We start from the raw sequence: 19,722 nt of genomic DNA, 5'->3' as shown, positions 1-19,722 counted from the left end.
CAGTGACATTTTCAGAGCGATTTGGGTTTCATTCTTTGATGCTACTGGTTCCTGAAAATGTTATCCAGCCTAGTTAAAAAAAAAAAAAAAAAAAAAAAACTCAACTGACTAGACAGGGTTAGTATCTATCTATCTATCTATCTATCTATCTATCTATCTATCTATCTATCTTTTAGGGAAATATAACATTCACATTTGCACTTTTGTGATTATTTTTATTTTCTTTTCATTTTTATTTCAGCCCTTGCCACTCAACACATTTTATTTCATTTTATTTCCAGTGCAGTTAAATCTGTTAATGTCTTTGTATGAAACTTCCCATGCAAAAAGAAAAAGCGGGAGTGAAAAAAAAAGGTGACGTATCTGTACCAGCTGACGTCTTTGTCAATAAAGGTTTTTTGAAGCCAGCAAAGATGGCGGAGTACGATTTGACAACCAAGATAGCACATTTTCTGGACCGGCATTTGGTTTTTCCTCTCTTGGAGTTCTTGTCCGTGAAAGAGGTACAACACCATTCGCATCATATAAGGCCTAAATATAATGTAGCTGTTTATTAGCGGGTATTTATACCTGAAAATACGATGATTCGCTCCAGCCGGTTAGCCGGCTTGCAGTCACATCAGATAGCCTGTCACTTAGCAGCTAAACTACTTAGTAATTTAGTATTTTATTACTGTAGAGTCGCTGTAACGTTAATCGTTGTATTACTATATTATTGCGAAAACGGAAAACTGACGTTTTTGTATTTTCAGGGCTTGACTAACTAGCTTCTTATTCTCGCTACTGTGAGTGTTAGCCTTTAGCCTCGCTGTTACACAGAGCACAGGAGCGTTAAGAGGATGAGAGGCATTAATCTCTGTGTTGTGCTCATCCTAACGTCACATAGCTACTTTCTAGTTTCTGTACAGCTGTTTTGTTTTTCAGGTGCATGTTTAAAAATGGATAATGCTATAAATATGTGTTTTTGATTGTAACAGATCTACAATGAAAAGGAGCTTCTTCAAGGAAAGCTGGACCTCCTCAGCGACACAAACATGGTGGATTTCGCCATGGATGTGTATAAAAACCTGTACCCGGACAAGGAAATCCCACACTGTGAGCATCTTGTTCTAAACAGTATATTACATACTACTGTACAAAAGTTGTAGTCACTAAAGGTAAAGTGAGGATGCGTTCAAAAATAATGCTATGCATTATTTATTTATCAGTTATTATAAGTGCCGTAAATTTAAAGAAACCTAAATTACATCAGTACCGTGCTCTGCGCTGAAAACGGCACCAGTTCTCCTCTGTACACTGTGTGCATTTTTTAAAGTACACCTAGCAGATATGTTGTTTCCAGCATCTTGAAGAACTTGCCACAGTTCTTTGTATTTCGGCTGTCTCCGTGTCCTCTGTCTCTTTATGTGATCTCCATGTCTCCAATGATAGTTTTTCATGACTCTGACTGTATGTTTGGGGTCCGTGTCATACTCCACAATACCAGATGGATAAGTGTGTGATGAAGAATGTAAACATCTAAAGTGCCTAAAACTTTTGCACAGTATTACAAGTAATGTACTCTACCACGCAGTCATGGGGTTGAATCCTGGACTTAATTGATTCATTTATTATCTTATCTTATCTTATTATTGTTTAGTCAATCATTTATGTGGTTTTGTGAGCTGAAAATGCCAAACATTTGCAGATTTCAGCTTCTCAAATGTAAATATGTTCAGGTTTTCTTTGGCTTCTTTGATGACAAACTGAATATCTTTGGATTTTGGACTGTTGGTCAGATGAAACATTCAGTTTGAAGACTACAGCTTATACAAAGCTGTGGCAGGCATTTCTCGCTATTTTCTGACATTTTACAGACCAGTTGCAGAGCGGAATAAATGGAAGAATGGCCTTGTGTAGATTTTTAAGTTTGCTTTATGAAATACTTTCTTTTCAGCAGTGTATTATGGAAATGGATATTGTATGATGGATAATGTCATGTTTTAGCCTTGAGGGAGAAGAGGAGTACTGTGGTGGCCCAACTGAAGCAGCTGCAGTCAGAGACCGAGCCAATTGTCAAGATGTTTGAAGACCCAGAGACTACTCGACAGATGCAGTCCACAAGGTCAGATCAACTTGTCAAAGAAATGTATTTCTATTAAATACTGTGCTCACTTTGTATTATATTGCTAGCAGTATCATCTGACATCTGTTTATTATTTCTTTTCTTTCAGAGATGGGAGGATGCTGTTTGACTATCTGTCAGAGAAACACAATGTAAGTTCTGAAATGTTAAGAGTGTGTTCACACTGTTGTATAATAAGTGCACTGCATTTTAATCTTGTAAGGTGGGTAGCACAATGTGTGTTTTTGTTTCCATAACAACCAGCTGCCACTGTGAGACAGCAGGACTGTTATCCAAAATCTCAGAATCCTCAAACATCCAACAACACCCACCAATGTGCTCATTACTCACTTTGTGATTAAAGTAACTAGTTGTTTTCCTGCCAGTGGTTTCTTTATTTTACCTTTTTTATATAATCTGCCCAGAAATGACACGTCGTGATTAGTTGGTACATAAAAACGTTATCCACATCATGTGTGCTGAGAGAGGAGAGGATTTGTTGTCAGCGTGAAAAGAAGAACAGGCTTTGTTTTGCCTAAAAAGATGAAAGACGCCAGAACATTCACTAATCAGCTGCAGTCTGTCTGTCATCCTAGCAGACTCTCCCAATTAGCTTTCTTTAAAGGAAAAAAAAAAAAGCAAGGATGCTACCAGTGGATTAGTGTGACTGCACTCCAGGGCTGTAGACTACCTAAAGTCACATTCATTATGATGTTAATATCTTGCCATGTTTTTTTTATTATTAGTTTCGTCAAGAATACCTGGACACACTCTACAGGTACGCCAAGTTCCAGTATGAGTGTGGTAACTACTCTGGGGCTGCTGAGTACCTCTACTTCTTCCGTGTCTTGGTAAGAATTACCACATATAAGTAGAAAAAAAGAGTGAGCAGTGATTTTCTTTTTTCAAAATACTGCTCTGTCTGTATTGTTAACGATATATTGTATTTGTCGCTGTCTGCTCAGGTTCCCTCAACAGACAGGAATGCTTTGAGCTCTCTGTGGGGGAAGCTGGCTTCTGAGATCCTGATGCAGAACTGGGAAGCCGCCATGGAGGATCTCACCCGACTGAGGGAAACAATTGATAACAATGTAAGAGAGTAATTAACAGGAAACCATGTCTGTATGTTGCATGTTAGCTTTTCTTACCAATGTGGTAAAATCTTTGCCAGGTTTATTAGTGAGCAGAGTAGGGATGTAAGCATACATAGCTACATAATTTAGTGTTCACAGTAGGAAATAACATAAAAAGTAAAGTGGATTTAATTTAAGACCCAAGGCACGGTGACTGAAATCAAATGAGAATGTACCCAGAAGAAAGTTTAAGGAATGAGCTGCTATTCGTTGGTCATTTGTCTCAATAGTCACACTGTGAGCCCATTTCTTCATTTGTCTGTAGTAAAGACAAAGCAAAGAAAGACTGATGCACTGCTTTCTAACATCTACTGTTTGTGTCCTCTCTTCTTTCAGTCTGTGAGCTCTCCACTTCAGTCACTCCAACAGAGGACCTGGCTCATCCACTGGTCCCTCTTTGTCTTCTTCAACCATCCCAAAGGCAGGGACAACATCATTGAGCTCTTCCTCTACCAGCCTCAGTGAGTGTGTTTTCAATATAATACAGTGCAATACGAAACAAGGTCAATACACAGGCTTTCTGGTGCTGTCGTCTAGAGCTGTCTAGAGAATTCTTTATGTTGCTGAAGGACGTATGGCTCAGGGGCACAGTGGCTTGTTTACAGTGGCTTTCCAACTAAAAAAGGCCTTTTCAATAATAGTGACTTTATTATCTTTACATAAATGTATTTCGAAGTGTGAGTCCCAATTTATTGCACAGTTTTTGTTAAAATTATACCCTCTAAGGTATTTAACAGCTCCTGTGTGTGTTAAAAAAAATTTTTCTTTTCTCTTTTGGAGTAAAATGACTGATGGTTCCTGAATCCGTTGTGATGGCAACTAATGACGGTGCTGCTGTTTGCCTCCTTTGTATTTTTCAGGTACCTGAATGCCATCCAGACAATGTGCCCACACATCCTACGATACCTCACAACTGCAGTCATCACCAACAAAGATGTACGAAAGCGCAGGCAAGTGCTCAAGGACTTGGTGAAAGTCATTCAACAGGTAAGGTCAATAAATGTTCAGAAGAATAATTCTCATCTGATGTGCCTCAGGGATTTAGTCAACCCTTGAATAATGGTTTCTCTCTAACTCCTGCAGGAGTCCTACACGTACAAGGATCCAATCACAGAATTTGTGGAGTGTCTCTATGTGAACTTTGACTTTGACAGCGCCCAGAAGAAGCTCAGGGAGTGTGAGTCGGTAAGGACAGCTTCCCCCTCAGCTTTTCTGCTTGACAGTGTGTGTTTGTCATGGTGCAGGGGCCTAAATCGCCCCATAGAAGTTAGCAGTCTCCTGGGACTGAGGGGTAATATGAAACTTCCCTTAGCCATGGTGCTCTGATCTCCTGAGTCCCAGGCATTTAACTTTGCAGCTATTCAGCCTCAGTAAATCCATGTCTGGCCTGATTTGCTGGCTCTTACTTTTATTCAGTCTGATTTTCAAAGCGGAACAGCTGTCAGATTTGGGGCTCGGTTGCCTTCTCTTTAGAAACCCTTGACTGCAGTTTTGTAGTTGTGCTTTGGGACCACTTTGTGCATTCTCTAAGCACTTCTCATCAGTTGGCTTTTACTCCTCCTGTATAAATTGTGCAGCGCTTGCGAAGGCCTCAGCTAACCTGTCAGATACAGAGTGTGAGCATAATGATGGAAGAATGAAAATAGTTCATTAAGTCATTCAGTTGCCATGGATTCTGCTGCTGTTTAATAGTGAGGGGAATTAAAATTCACATTTGTTGTTCATTTTTCCTCTAGAGATCAACAACTTGTCTTAATTACTGTATAAACATCAGTCAAAGTTTTTGTAAAAGAGAACTTTTTCAAGTAAATTATAATATTAGTTATATTGTTTCAATGACAAGATTAAGAAAATAATTAACTAGAATGGGAGTATTTCTGGGTTATTGTGGCACCTTAGCATGTGGTCACCACAGCAGAGTAGAAAGAAATTAAGTGAGATAACACTGATGTGATTTTTGCTGAGGTCTGCACCAAACAAACCAGTTCGCTTTCATCTGGAGAATATGATTTGTAGGCTGGGACACCTCTCTAACACCACAGTGCTTCTTTTCATTTTTCATTTTACCCTTTTCAAAAAATTGCACCTCTTACAATTTGGTTATCGCACTCGCCCATATTGCCATTTCAGTAATTTTTTGGTTAATTGCTCATCCCTCCAGCATTGAATAATTGGACTTCTTACACAATAAGAGCTCCTTTATGAAATAATGGTGCTACATTTCCTTTCAAATTCCATGACACTAATGTATTCATAAATTTAAGCTTCCCTGGAGATTTTAGGTGGCCAAACATCCTACTTGATGTTTCAGTGGAAGCTGGTGTAAAAGCACAGATGGAGATGTCACAAGATAATCTCCTGAAATGGCTTCATGCTTCATGTTGTGTGACTGTCTGGCTCCATATTTTCTTTAGCAGGAGCTTGGTGATGATGGAAAAATGTGTGACAGTACATATTAACACACATTACTTCAGTATAGTGGTATACATTTAATAGCAACTTGGCTTTTTTTCACAAGGGCAAAATATTGTCTTGTTGTTTTGTGTAAAGACATTCTTTAGAACAGCATAAATCAACGGCAGAACGTGATGACAACCTTCACACCACAGGAGCTGCATATACAGCAGATAACCTGAATAGATTTGGGAGGACATTGATGCATAAATATGCATTTTAATGAGGAAAATTTGATTTTCCTTTTCCGTGGTGTGATATCATGCAGCTTGTAAGACTACATCTTGTGTTTTTGGGGATTGGCAGCTTGAACAAAAAGAAAAAAAAAATCCAAACGAGGAACCAAATAAAAAACAGTCTGAAGCTAAATACACTACACTGTGAGGCTGTGTCACTTTGACCAGGACATTTTAATGTAGGGGTGGAATAACCAGGAGTTGAAAATTCTGACAGAATGGTAAAGTAAAAACAACCAAACCACAGGAAATAGTTTCCTGCACATCATACGCGGTTGTCGTATGGTACTATTATGTACTCAAGTATACTTATAGTAGGCTTATCATCCCAGTAAAACATGGTTATGGTTGCAAATTATAGTTGCAGTCTCATCCGTCTGACGGCACAAATGTAGACTCTTATTTCATCACATATGTTTGGAAGTGTTTACTGGAAAATGTGTCTCATACTGGCAGAGAAGTGAGAACGATTTACTGTGGGAACATTTGGCTCTTTCTGCACTTTCTATATGTGAATGCTTGGTGTGTATAAATGGACCAGTGCTAACAGAAATGTGGTCTCTTTTTCCTTCAGGTTCTTGTGAATGACTTCTTCCTGGTCGCTTGCCTTGAGGACTTCATTGAGAATGCACGTCTCTTCATCTTTGAGACCTTCTGTCGGATTCACCAGTGTATCAGCATCAGGTGCACCATCTTTAAAAAAGACTTAACTGTCAGAAGTTGTGTATGCAGCGCCTGTATTTGTGAAAGGATAGTCGCCTTAGAAGACGAGAAAAAGAAATGAAAAGATTTTTCAATCTCTGTATCCAGATGATCAAATTTGTGCAATAATTTTTAATTCTTCTCAGTTCTCCCCGTTTTTGATTTTATTCATGTCCTCCTAGTTATTTCAAGTGTAGTCAACAGTAAACTGTAAAAAGAAGACTAGACTCCACCAAAGGATATTTACTTTAACTGAAATGCCCCCTCCTCCTCCTCCTCCTCTCTCTCCTCTCAGCATGCTGGCAGACAAGCTCAACATGACGCCTGAGGAGGCGGAGAGGTGGATCGTCAACCTCATCCGTAACGCCAGACTCGATGCCAAAATCGACTCCAAACTGGTGAGGCTCTGTGTTCACTGATCCACCTTCAGTCAGATGAGCTACAGCTCACTGATCGTAACATAAACTGCCCTGACTAGACTACTAATTTATGCAATAATGCAGCTGTGTAAATGTATTTATTTCAGTCTGGTCAGACTGAAAACAGCATGTGAAACCTGTCAGGATTAATCAGGTGGTGCAGTGTGGTACTTTACAGCCATTCTTTGAGAAAAATAATTTTAAAGTAATTTGTTCCTCAGGGTCATGTGGTGATGGGCAACAACGCAGTGTCGCCGTACCAGCAGGTGATCGAGAAGACCAAGAGTCTCTCCTTCCGTAGCCAGATGTTGGCAATGAACATTGAGAAGAGGCTGGCCCACAGCAACAGGAACGAGGTACACTGTGCACTGAACACTGCACATGGATGTGAACTTTTCACCCTTCAGTAGTATTTACTCTTGAGGGAAAGAGGATATTAATACCATATATCATGTTGGTTTGTTTTTTCATTTTTTGTCATAAAACCAACTGAGTTGAGAAAGAGTGAGGTTTCAATACAAGCATGTAGTCAGCTTACAACATCCACATGCTGGCTGTCATAACCACCTAATCACATAATCTGCAGGTGTCATTTTCCATGTTAACCATGGTGTGCTTCATTATTTGCGTTCTTTATGCCCATGTGTCATGTCTGAGTTCAGATCACCTACTGCCCTCTGATGGATCTATGTGAAAACACTACATTGTTCATTTTCCCTCTTAGCTGATAACAATTGTCAATTTGACAATGAATTTTAACTCACAGACTTTTAATAAGCTGTATGCCTGTAGTTCATATTGGATTTTAAAAAATATTATTTTAATTTCAGTTGTTTCCCATGCCAAAAAATATGGAGGCAGTCAGGACTCATTCTGAGACAGAGGCTGGCAGCTGTTTTCAGCTGGAGGATGTGTAATTATGCAACACATCTCTTGTTGCCTTTATAAAGTCGTTTCTTCTAACACCTCTTCTAATGTTTGTGTTTTTTGCTGTTTCCTCAGACTCCAAACTGGGCTGCTCAAGACACCGGCTTCTACTAAAATGGAAATCAGCGTCAAGAGGATGCAGATGGCTCTTTGGATATTATTGGAGCTTTTTTTATCACTTTATTTACTATTATAATATAACTGCTGGTTTAACTTCTGCAATAAGAAACACATCCAAGGGGAGGTTGCTAGGCTTGATTAAGTTATTGTTACTTGTGATACTTCACTCCACATTTGGAGATATTTAAATACATTATTGGACATTATTTTCCTCATCAGAATCCATTGAGAATCTTGAATTGGTTTGATTTTGAGGTACTTTGGAAACAGTGATCTAACAAAAAGTCATGAGTTGACATTAAACATTTTTACCTCTTAACATTAGTTTCTTCGTCCTCCATTAATATTTGACCACTAGATGGTGCAGTTGGTTTATTTTTGTTTTCAGCTGCCTGCAGAAAGTTGAAGCATTTCACAGTCTCTGTCGGACTGTCGCTCTATTCCAATGTCTGAATTTAATATATTATTTATTTACTATTATTTATCATAAAACTAAGACTGGACAGATGCAAAACTGACTTGAACATGAAATGGACGCTGAAGTTCCCACAACCAGCCCTGACTTGGTAATTGAAAGGAAATTCTTGGGAAGTTCTGTTGGTATGGAGATGAAATTGGCTGAAATGTATTCACAAGACACATATTATACATCAGTCACACTCTTGGATCATCTTCAAGTCTCCTGTTTTTATTGTAACCCTGTCAGTTAGACTTACTTTTGTCTGCTTCTATAGCTAATGTTTAACCACACCTCATTAGTGAATATTGAATGACGCTGCAAAGACTACTCCATGTCAGCATATACTCAGCAAATATTTGACTTGTGTAAATGTGCCATGAAACCAGTCGTCAGTACATACATTGTTATAGTAACAAGGGTTTATTCAAAACCAGTTGGGTAAATAGCTTTAGTCAGTGAAAGTGTGTAACCTTTGTTATTCTGACAATGAAACTTAATCTTGACCTCAAAGTGCAGGTGGTGTTTTTGTCGTGTTAATGGACCAGACTGTTTAATCTGAAGTCACAGAAATAATGACTGTAAAGGAACGACAGGCAGCTCGAGCACAGGAACACCTTCGAAATGCAGTTGTGTGTCTGGAGATAATCATACCTCTGGAACTGTCATTACACAAATAACAGCTGACAGGTGTTCAAGTGAAGTGGGGGAAAGTGCCCCAGGTGCATTTTTGCCTGACTTGCCCTTCACCTTACAGCCTCTTTGTCCAAGTGAGGATTCCTTCTGATGTTCAGCCGGGGAGTGGCTGACAGTTATGCCAGCCGCTCTCAAACTCCTAGCCACTCCTCCAAACTCTTTTCCTTATGCACACACACACACATACACTCACAGTTTTCCAGGACACATTAAAGTACAACAGACACACACACTGACACAAACTAACACACACATATGCTTACGCACGCTGAGAGCTGACGTGGGCTGAGGTCTGAGCCGGGCTCCTTCTGGAACAGCTGGTATCCATCTGTGGTTGCCGTTGCTCTGGCTTGCTTGCTTCTTCCTGCTGCTGTAGGCACCGTGGCTTCCCCCGAGAGGACACAAACCGGCCCGCTGCAACCCATTCATGCGCTCTGCTGCAGTCACACCCTGGGAATCAGACTGACTAGATAAGTGAGGTTCTGCTGGTAACAAGCAGCGTACTGACCGGCCCTTCAGCATGGATATCCTGACAGCCTGGGCTGTCACCAACCCGGCTGTGGCCCGGCTCCTCTGGGTCCTAGTTCTGGTCCTGGCTACGCTCCTGGTCTGGCTCTTCTTCTTCTGCTGCTACAGTTGGAACCAGAACTCCTCATCCTCCCTGGAGAGATACCTGACAGGTAGGTGGGCCCTCAACCCTTCCTCCTCCCTCCAACTCTTGTGAGGCCTCTGATATGCTCACAACAAGACTCATGCTTCTTACTCTGTAGCTTTAACTTCAAGTCAGGCTCGGTTTTACTAGGAGGAATACTCAGTGGAAATGCATGTTTTTTTTCCAAGTCCGGTAATTGTAAATTGTTAGTGTTTCCTTTCCAAACCTGCAGGATCCACATTTTCCAGAAACTGCCAGCTCGTATTGGCTCTGGCTCTGCTTTGTGGTTGGAGCAGTGACTGTTAAAATGTGCTGTTACCCATGTGAGAGGATACAATGGGTCTTTCATACTCATAAGTACAATAAAACATTTTTATTTTTAGGACGCTGCTGTAAGCCATCACGGGCCTGCTTTTTCCATCTGACTAAGAATGTGAAACCTCACTTTCATGCTGCACCACACACTGACCACACTGATTTGCAGCGTCATGGTAACATTCATGTCACTGTGAGCAACATGTGGATACCTGCAGTGAACAATGAGTTCGGACTTCTTGGTCATCTCTGCTGCACTCTGCACATTTTCAACACAGTGTCACTTTTACTCTCTTTATGGCAACAGTTGAAATGACTATGGCTGACTCACATTTTCTTCTGATCTTTGGAATTAATTATGTTGTCAAACTATATTGTCCCATGTCAAATAAATAAAATGTGTTTGTTTCCACACAGTGATGGCAAAGCCCTCCAAATCTAAAGCTCCAACTCAGGTGAGAAAATTCATCTCATAAAAACAACTTTGCTTCTTCCTCAAGTGCAAGAAAAAATGTGAATACCTCATGCCTTAAATTCCTGTATAATCATACTGAAACCCTGAAAGTCCAGTTTACTCTCTTTATCACACTATCAGGACTTTCATATCAGCTTGTAATGCCTTCTCCAGTCTTCAGATGTCCTCCTTCACTTGCACTTGCCTGAAGCAGCAAGTTTCCTGGCAGAGTTAACAACATACACATCCAGCCAGTTTAACAAATCTGTTATCACCTATTCAAACTACTGAACCATGATTATTTGTCAGACTGATTATCATTAGGATGATATAGAGTTAGACCTTTCACATACTCATTATACCTTAAAAGGCCTATTGTAGGAATCTATCACCGTTTCTCCAAAGCTCATAATATTTTGACATCACCTTACCGTCCTTTCAGAGCTCCTTTAGGATTTAAAGGAAGATTGAGATTAGATCGACAAAGCTCTAGTGGATTTGACTGTGATTTATTTGACTGTCGCCTGCCTCACAGCATTTGAATATCTTATCAGGAAGGTCTTTATGAACTAGGTTTGTTGCTTTAAAATGAACACGCTGCTGCCTGGAATCAGTTTTAAAAGCAGGCTAGCAGCATTTAAAATACGTAAACTACTCTTGTAAATCATGGTCAAACACAACCAAATTTCATGGCACTTCATCGAATGGTTGTTGAGACAAAACCACACATCTCAACCTCATGGTGGCACCAGTGGTTAAGTCAGGAGATCATCAAGAGCTGTGATGGTCGGTACAAAATTTCAGACTAAAACATTTTGGAACTTATTTGTGTAGTAGAGTAATGATTCATCCTGCAGTATGTCCTGTTTTTAGTGTCTGAGTAATAAGGGGAAGTGATGCATTTAATGTTTCCAGCATGAGTAACAGTATCTCTTTATAAATAGGAGGCAGTGACATTTGCTAAAGCACAAAATACACAGTGCATTGTCCTTACTTTAAGATCCAGTCATTTGAAAACTTTACAAATATTGTTCTTTCATAACTGAACTGTGAAGCCGCATCTACAGTTTGCGTAGCATCTTTAGCCCCCGCTTGTCCCACCTAGTGTCCCTGTAGAGGATGTTGTTTATATCATTCCTATATGAGCTTTGTAATATAACCACTCAGCAGCTGCAGCTTTATCACCCAGCAATTCCATTACTACGTATACTGCAAGTGGGTTTGTGTTTTCCTGAGAGATCTGAAACTGCACTGGCCTCACTCTGTGTGTTTTGGCACGGTCAGTATGAGTGTTGTTACACAGTGGAGAAGCACTGTGCAGCCATTGTCAGAGATAAGTTGGAGAGGCTCTCTGAAATGGCTCCATGAGTGAAGCCCTTTGTCTGGTTGGCACTAACATGCCAACAGAGGGTCTATTTCCTCCTGTAGCAGCCAGTGGATGAACAAAGAGACATGTGAGGTCTCTGTCTGAAGAACAGAAGTTATCAGACTGTCAGTCTCATTATAATAACCAAACACAAAAGTGGAGAATTGTACAGTAAATCTACTAGTGATAAAAGTATAGAAAAGTATAGTAACTATAAGTATGATCTTCTTAGTGAATGGTAGTGAAAGGTAATGCAATAACACATTCAAAAGACAATAAGAGGCTGTGAGAAGGGATCCGTGAAAATTCCCATCATGATCTGCGTTGGCTGGTGGTTCAGAGGTTACAGCAGAGCTGAGCGACCTCTACATTTCACTGTTCGTGCAAAATGTGAATGATTTCATTATGGTTGCATGTGATTTTCAGCTGAATGAAAGAGAAGCTTGTGCATTTGTTTGACAATGAAAATGGCACTCACGCAGTCTGTCAGTTTTAATTCAGAGGATGGGATGGATGTGACAGCAACCAGTAAATGTCTTAAACTTCTTATCTGCCGATAAGATATGATGGGACTTTATTCATCCCAAAGGAAAAGACTGACAGCTCATGACTCCTCCTACCACCTTCTGACAGACGACTCACAAAAACACTGGCACTGTATATATGTGTACAGCATATAAAGGCTTTTGGTATTTTCTGGTTATTTATTCAGTTTTCAGATGGATGCTTTGTCACTTGGATTAGAAAAATAATGATCTTACTGCCACATTTCTCTTTAGGGAATTTCAGCAGCAGGAAAAACAAACCCCTATTTGTTTACCTGACACCACTAATCATAATCAATGGCCTCTGAATAAGGAAGCCTTTGTCTGGCCCAGTCAGTGTGTGCCAGATATCAAGACCTGCTCTTTTCTAATTGTGAGTTGGAGAGTGAACTTTCCTCAAAGCAAACTTTTAAAAAATGGACCTTAACTTGGAAACTGGAAAAGTATGTTATCTTACAGTACCCACTTAGACTTTAAGTTATTCATCAAAAGTTTGGGACAGGTTTGCCCTGATTACATCAAGTAAACAAAAATTAAAAGTTAATTAAATAAATAATTTTCATTTCAGAGGAAGAAAAAGCCCAAGGAGAAGCCGGTTGCTTCTGTCCAGCCAGACGAAGTGGTGGTGAAGGAGTCTGTGGCCCTCGTGCAGGAGGAGCCACCGTGTCCAGCAGGTGAGGAAAAGGAGGAGACGACCTCTCAAAGCCGGCGTGGAAACTGTGACTGTGGTGAAAACACAGAAGGTGAGGAATGTTTCTCCACTGAGTGTCATCAAAGACCTTGTTTTCCTGACGTTTTTCCTCCAGGATTTTTGGTTCAGTTGGTCATTTTAAGGATCTTTTAAAGATTTCAAGAACAATTTCTAAACAAAACACCACAGTAATGCTCTTTAGTGTCACTGAAAATCAACACAAACTGCAAATTTCCTAGTGTTACTGCTGATTTTACCTACGACAATTATTTGGATCTGAGCTGCTCATTCAGTGGGGATCAATTCATTCTGATTTTCACTTTGCACTGGTTGTCAAAGGGGAATGAGTGGATGCCTAAAGAAACACAAAGGACTTTGCAGAATGTTGTATTTTGTTTATTTACTGTGGCTATGATGGCGGTGGACTCGAAATGTTGACTTTTACCCAGGGGACAGGAAAGATACTTATTTAGCAACAGTGACTTGACGTTTTGATTGAGTTGTGTGTTGTTTACCCACTGATTGGGCTGATAAACAGTACATACAAAGATGATTTACATTTGTTACCACAGTCTAAACTGACCTGGAGCGACCTTCACCTTCCTCATCGCTTCACTTCTCTCCTGGTTTTCCTGAAGCACTTGGTTGATCAGATTAAACCTTCAGCACAATGGGTACAAAGCTGGCACAGACACTGGCATTCAGGACTGATGGCACGAATTGTTTATGAACACAAGAGTGGGCTCAGTGTTGGGCTGAGCCAGTACTACACCCCCCACCCCCCGACTCCTCCGTGCCCATTGATTCATTCTCCAAGTGGGAGACTAATAATGTAGTAGGGCCACATAAACAAGCAATCTATCATTCATTCATGGTGTTTTGATTATGTAATGGCTCAGCACGACAGTTTTTAATTTGATTCAATACAACTTGGCCCCATTTGGAGTAAAGACAAAACATGAAACAGACTAAATAAGTTGAAAAGTGAATGGAGACTAAATGGAACAGATTTCCTGATTAATAACTGTTTCATTTACGTTTTTATATGACATTAAAGTGCAAAGTGCAGGCAGAGAACAGGGATATGTACACAGTACTGAGTAGCAGAAACATTGGACTGCCACGTCTCATCCTATCGGTTTTACATTTAAGGGTCACAGGAATGATTGAACGTTTATAGCTACATTAATCAGTTGAATTGCCAACATATACAGGAATCATTTAGGAAAAACGTGGTTGGCCAAGTCAGTGTGGGAGAAGATTTAGTTTATTTTTTGGTTTTTAGACATCTTAACGACAGTATAGTCTAACTTACTGAAAAATACTAGGTCCTGTTACATTATGTTTCCAAAGCTTTCAAAAACATGTCTTGGTCTTTTTAAGGAGCTGGAGTTTCTCAGTTGAGAGCAGGAACAAAGTGTGGCGCACTCTGGCTCCATATGAATTTGTCTTTTATTGAGACAGATGATGTTTCAGCCCTCAGGCCCTCTCACTTCACTATGGTGCTTTTCCATTATGTGGAGGTGCTCAGTTGTCATGGAGACCCTTGAATTGCCATCACATTTATTGCATTTTAAATCAACCTATGTGAACTTGGAATCACAAGTTCATTTGTCCTAACCAGCTGATGAAATGATTGTTGATTTTGTTCCATTTAATCTCCACAAATCCTTTTGAAACAGTATGATATGTGGTTGACTTCAAGCTTGACAGACTCATAGGGTGTTCACAATGTCAGATGCCTTTTAAGGTTTATAATCACACTTGCAGCCCATTTATTTTCACATGCCAGACAGATGCTGAGCTCAGCAGAAGTGTCGTCTCTTGTAACAGCATCTTAAAGATCAAGGGGAGGGTAGAATTCCCATCTGACGGGGTGTGAGACACTGTGTCCACAAAAATATGAAACATATAATTTGACAAACACTTCCTTCACCCAACATGAACTCACTTAGATATCTTACAGGCTGTACACAGACATTATAGACTTTATATTCCCCTCAGAGCCTCTGCATTACATCCCAAAACTCAGTCTGCAGGGTGTAGCCTGACGTGTGAAGAAGCCCCTGCCTCCGCATGCTAAAAATCAACCTGACCTGAGATCAGTTTTCACATGCGCACCGAGCATGCAATCAGATCTCTCCTCTCATCTCCATCCTGATCCGTGCCTGCCGTTAAGCGACAACTTCACCCGCGCGCCGTTCTTACCAGCAGGGGAGGCGTGCAGGCTGCAGGCTGAGGGAACAGATTCCTCCTCTCCACTCGCTCCGCAGCCCCGGATCAGTTCAGGTCTGACTGGATCAACATCCCATAGCCAGCATACTGCAGGACGCAGGCGCGACTCCCGCTGCGGATGAGGATGGTGGCTTTTTAAGTTTGAGCGGCTCTAAATGGGAAGAATCCGCCGACGCTGCCGCTGCAACAAACGGAATTTTGCGATTGTTTACCTGGAACCAAAACAACAGTAATCCTGGATATTGTTGGCGTGAGTAAACCAAGAATACACATTATTTATAATTCACGTTTTGCCGCATCGCTGACGCCGTTAATCACATGATTTAGTGTCAGTTTAAAACCTGCAGATTAGAAATAATCCGACCCACCAACCCTGTGAGAATAATATGAAGCAGTCTGCATGATCCTAACCTGTCGAACAGCAGGTGCACCTATCAGGTCTCTCCTCACTGCGGCTCTGGTCAAACACTGATTCAGGTGTGGCGATGCGGTGCAGCTCAGAGTCTGAATGGGTGTGTGATTTTGAGTTTTCTGGGAGGGATCCAGACTTGACAGCTTTCTCTGTCAACTGATGATCAACAGATCCGGTCCTAATGAAGTCCATCAGCTGCTCACAGTTTGAAAGAAGGGGTGAAGACAGAGAGGAGAGTCTCTGTCAGCTGTCAGAGTGATTCAGACACTGACAGAGTCTGTTCATACCAGCACACACCACTTAACTTTCTTCCATTTCCAAGTCGGAGAGTTTCAGGAGCATGCTCTCTAATGCTCTTCAGGGTTGCCTGGTAACTACAGATCGCCCTGATGCTTTCGGCCTGCTTGGATGAAGGCCATACAAGAAAGCAATGCCCCTCTGAATAGTAATAGGTTAGAGGCAGGAGTACAGAAGTGATGATGTTAGTATAGAAGTTTATTATTAGTGTATTAACTGTGTCAAAGTGAAAGCAGCAGATACTTTCTCCACCTTACTGTGGGGATTACTGAATAGATCAGTGCTCTGCAGCACAGTAATGATTAATTCAGAGGGTTGATGATGAGGCTGAGAGATCAAAAAGGCTCCAACTTTGCCGCCTGACTGACTGAGAGATTCTGTGCATTGAATATTCATCTGCATATTGCTCTCAGAGGTGCTGCTAGGCAATGTTTAGGTGTCCTCCTCTGTGCTGTGTGTGTGTGGGGGGCTATTTTAGAAGCTGTGAATTATTAACATGTCTCCCCTATTGTACAGTATGTAGCTCTAACCTTTCAAACAGCCCAGCCTGCATTTCCCTGCAGTATTTACACTGCATCTTCTCTGTCTGAATCTTAGAGGCTGAGCTGTATCCAAACACCAGTATCAGCTCACTGGTCAAACTGTGGCCAAATGCCCGTGGTTCCATTTAGATCAGTCAATGAACAGCCACAGTTAGTGCTCCACTTTCAGAGGTAAACACTGTTGTTAGTTTGTCAGTGACATATTGGGGTATGGCATGATAAGCTGATCTCAAACTGGCAAAACACAAGTTTTCCTGAAAGGAAAATTTCCACAGTGGTTGAGTAATAATGTGTCACTATGTGTAACAACTGTCATGTGCAGATGTTGAGTTTCACACTTCCTTTAATCCTGATGAAGCCTGATGCCAGACTGAAATCATGCAGTAAATGAGCTCTGAGAACTGGATAAAAAAATAATTATTTCAGAGATAAAATGGTCCACAGTGTTGCAGCACTGCAGCCATAACAACAAACAGTAATGCCTGGAAATAGCATTCAGCTAACTCATAACCTGAATATGAACTGTAGCAGATGCACTCTAGACATTGCTCTCGGGACTTTGGTCCTGTCGGCTTCTGTCCAATCAGAGAGCGGCTGTGGCGGTGCAGGCAGCGCCCCTGTGGAGAGCATCCTGTGAGCTGGATGGTGACACAGCAGAAAAGGGAGCTGGGAGTGTGGTGACGTTGCACAGCGCATCAGCAGCACCTGCCCTGCTCCTCCCAGCAGCTCTGAATGAGTCAGGCCTCTCCTGGTTTTTGGTAAAAACACACACATTTTTCTTCAGACGGCAGACAGAGCACTGAGCTGTAGCACCGAGCTTTTGTCCTAATTACTGCACATTAGGTCTAAATATAGATGCCCCAAAATATGACAGGGAAATGATTCAGTGTTATCATTTAGAGGTGGAAGGTAACTAAGTACATTTACTCACTGTGCCGTGCGTAAGTACAGTTTGTATTTTCATTTTATGCTACTTTATTCTTCTCTTCAACAACCTTTCAGTGGAAAATAATGTACTTTTTACTCCTCCAAATGCCTTCAAGAGCTGGATTTACTTTTTTAAAAAATTAAAATATAACATGAAAACACATAATGATAAGCTTAGAAATTACACTGCTTAGATTATATGAGTGGTTCACGACCTTTTTGGCTTGTGACCCCTTACAAAAAAGCAGTGTTGTGGTGTTAACAGTTAGCATTTACCCTCTAAACTTCTCAAATTCTTCTTTTAAATTTCACTGATTGCATTAGTTATTAATCCAAGTAACTCTCTGTTACTTTAACATGTTGGTGTCAGTGTGTTTGCTGTCTAACTGGGAGTTTGATGGAGGACTGGTATCAGTTTGTGCTCAGTGAGCAGACTGGTCTGGGATATGGTTTGACTGGACGAACAGCTGAGTAACCAAAGTAAAGTAACAAGCAATGTAATGCATTACTTTTTCTGCTGAGTAATTAGAAAAGTAATTAGTAAAGTAATTACCTTTTTCAATGAGGAATGAGTAATTGATTACTAACTGATTACGAATTAGTTTATATTTTTTTTTAAATAATGCTCCGGCTTTTATTTTGAAATCAGTCGAATTTGTTCTGTGGTCTCTCACATCCTTTGTCATCGCTTTACTTCCATGTGTTTTAATGGACGATGAGGACAGCGGTACTCACCTCAGGTGAACCTGTCGCTTTAAGAGAGCGATGCATCACAGGTCGTTTGTTGTTGTTGTACAGGTGGATCAGTTTAAGGAGCTCTCGGCTGACAAAAGTTAACGTTAGTTATTTTTGCTGCCACAGAGGAGATTAATTACTAACGGCGTCCAGTTTTAAGCGCAAAATGGACTTTACAGAGATGTCTGTAAGGCGGTCAGGAAATAAGGTGACAAAGAAAATAGGTAAGTCTACAGAGTGTCAGTGCCAAAGTCAATTAGCAAGTGTCTGAGCAACATGAGAAAAACAAAGTGGCACAATTATTGATTAATTAGAAAAATATTTGGCAACTGATAACAATCTGAAAATTAATCGTCAGATCTGCCTTCTTTTTTGTTTTGTATCATTGTAAACTGAATCTCTGGGTTTTGGACTGTTGGTTAGACAAAACAAAATATTAGAAGATCTTAACTTAGACTCTGAGAAACTGGGATGGATGGATTTTATTGACTAAACAATCACTCAGTCAATCAAGAAAATGATTGCTGATAAAAATATATTCACCACAGCTTCTTTGTTCTTCCTTCTGTTCTTTGTTTTTGGTTTGAGAGGTTTTGTAACTTCATGTGCCTCCTTTTCTGTTCATTATGTCGTCCAGACAATGGAGGAGGTGAAGGAGAAGCCCAAGCGGAGGCCTCTGGTCAGGGCGGCATCGGAGGAGAGCTCCAGCGATCTGAGTTCAGTTAGCTGCACTCCGTCCCCTGGAGACACGCTGCCCTGGAACCTGCCCAAACACCATCGCATCAAGAGATCCAAGTCGGCCTCTGGAGACGTGCTGGACCCAGCAGAGAGGGCCGTCATCCGCATCGCAGGTACCATGTTCACACAGAAAAGAAAACAGAGGTAGAAGTGAAGGAGATGTCTTTACAGGTTCTCTCTGCTCCTTTTATAAAGAAGCTCTCCTGCAGTGAATCATATCATTTTGGGATTGCTGTGTGAAACCTGTGTTAGATCTGTGGTCCCCGCTGCAGCTGCTGGCATTTTCTAAACTCTATTTGTGATCCACTTATTGAGCTGAGGATTTGTTACATATGCTAACATGAATCATGAGTCGATGTCTTGGCTCCGTTCTGTGTTTATGTTCTTGGCAAAATCAATAAGTGAATAAGCTGCTGGTTGTTTTCGCACCATCCCACAGACCTGTGAGCAGGTGATATCTTGGTGTTTCCTGGCCTTATGCTTTTATACTGTTTATTTACTTATGTGCGGTTTTGCATCAGCATTTCTGAGGATAATTACTTGTGGTGACTGACCTATCATTTCT

At 40.8% G+C, this 19,722-nt stretch overlaps 2 protein-coding genes across 2 annotated transcripts in view; both read left to right on the top strand.

Annotated features, from left to right (window-relative positions):
* Positions 1 to 360: 360 nt before the first annotated feature.
* Positions 361 to 8,414, top strand: eif3eb (eukaryotic translation initiation factor 3, subunit E, b). Its single transcript, XM_018699411.2, has 13 exons — positions 361 to 503; positions 978 to 1,095; positions 1,987 to 2,104; positions 2,214 to 2,256; positions 2,851 to 2,955; positions 3,070 to 3,195; positions 3,574 to 3,698; positions 4,098 to 4,224; positions 4,321 to 4,422; positions 6,502 to 6,611; positions 6,925 to 7,027; positions 7,270 to 7,404; positions 8,051 to 8,414. The coding sequence occupies exons 1-13, from the start codon at positions 414 to 416 to the stop codon at positions 8,087 to 8,089; spliced, it is 1,341 nt and encodes a 446-aa protein (XP_018554927.1). The 5' UTR covers positions 361 to 413; the 3' UTR covers positions 8,090 to 8,414.
* A 7,198-nt stretch (positions 8,415 to 15,612) lies between these two features.
* pleca (plectin a) overlaps positions 15,613 to 19,722 on the top strand; it is a 95,840-nt gene continuing 91,730 nt past the window's right edge. Inside the window, 2 exon segments of the mRNA XM_051068348.1 lie at positions 15,613 to 15,756; positions 19,057 to 19,270. Of these exon segments, the coding sequence (XP_050924305.1) occupies positions 19,060 to 19,270 (211 nt within the window). The 5' untranslated portion in view covers positions 15,613 to 15,756; positions 19,057 to 19,059.

The sequence above is a fragment of the Lates calcarifer genome, linkage group LG3 (genome assembly GCF_001640805.2).
Source record: "Lates calcarifer isolate ASB-BC8 linkage group LG3, TLL_Latcal_v3, whole genome shotgun sequence".
NCBI lineage: Eukaryota > Metazoa > Chordata > Actinopteri > Centropomidae > Lates > Lates calcarifer.
Note: the sequence above shows the minus strand (reverse complement) of the source record. Positions and strands in the feature narration are given on the sequence as shown.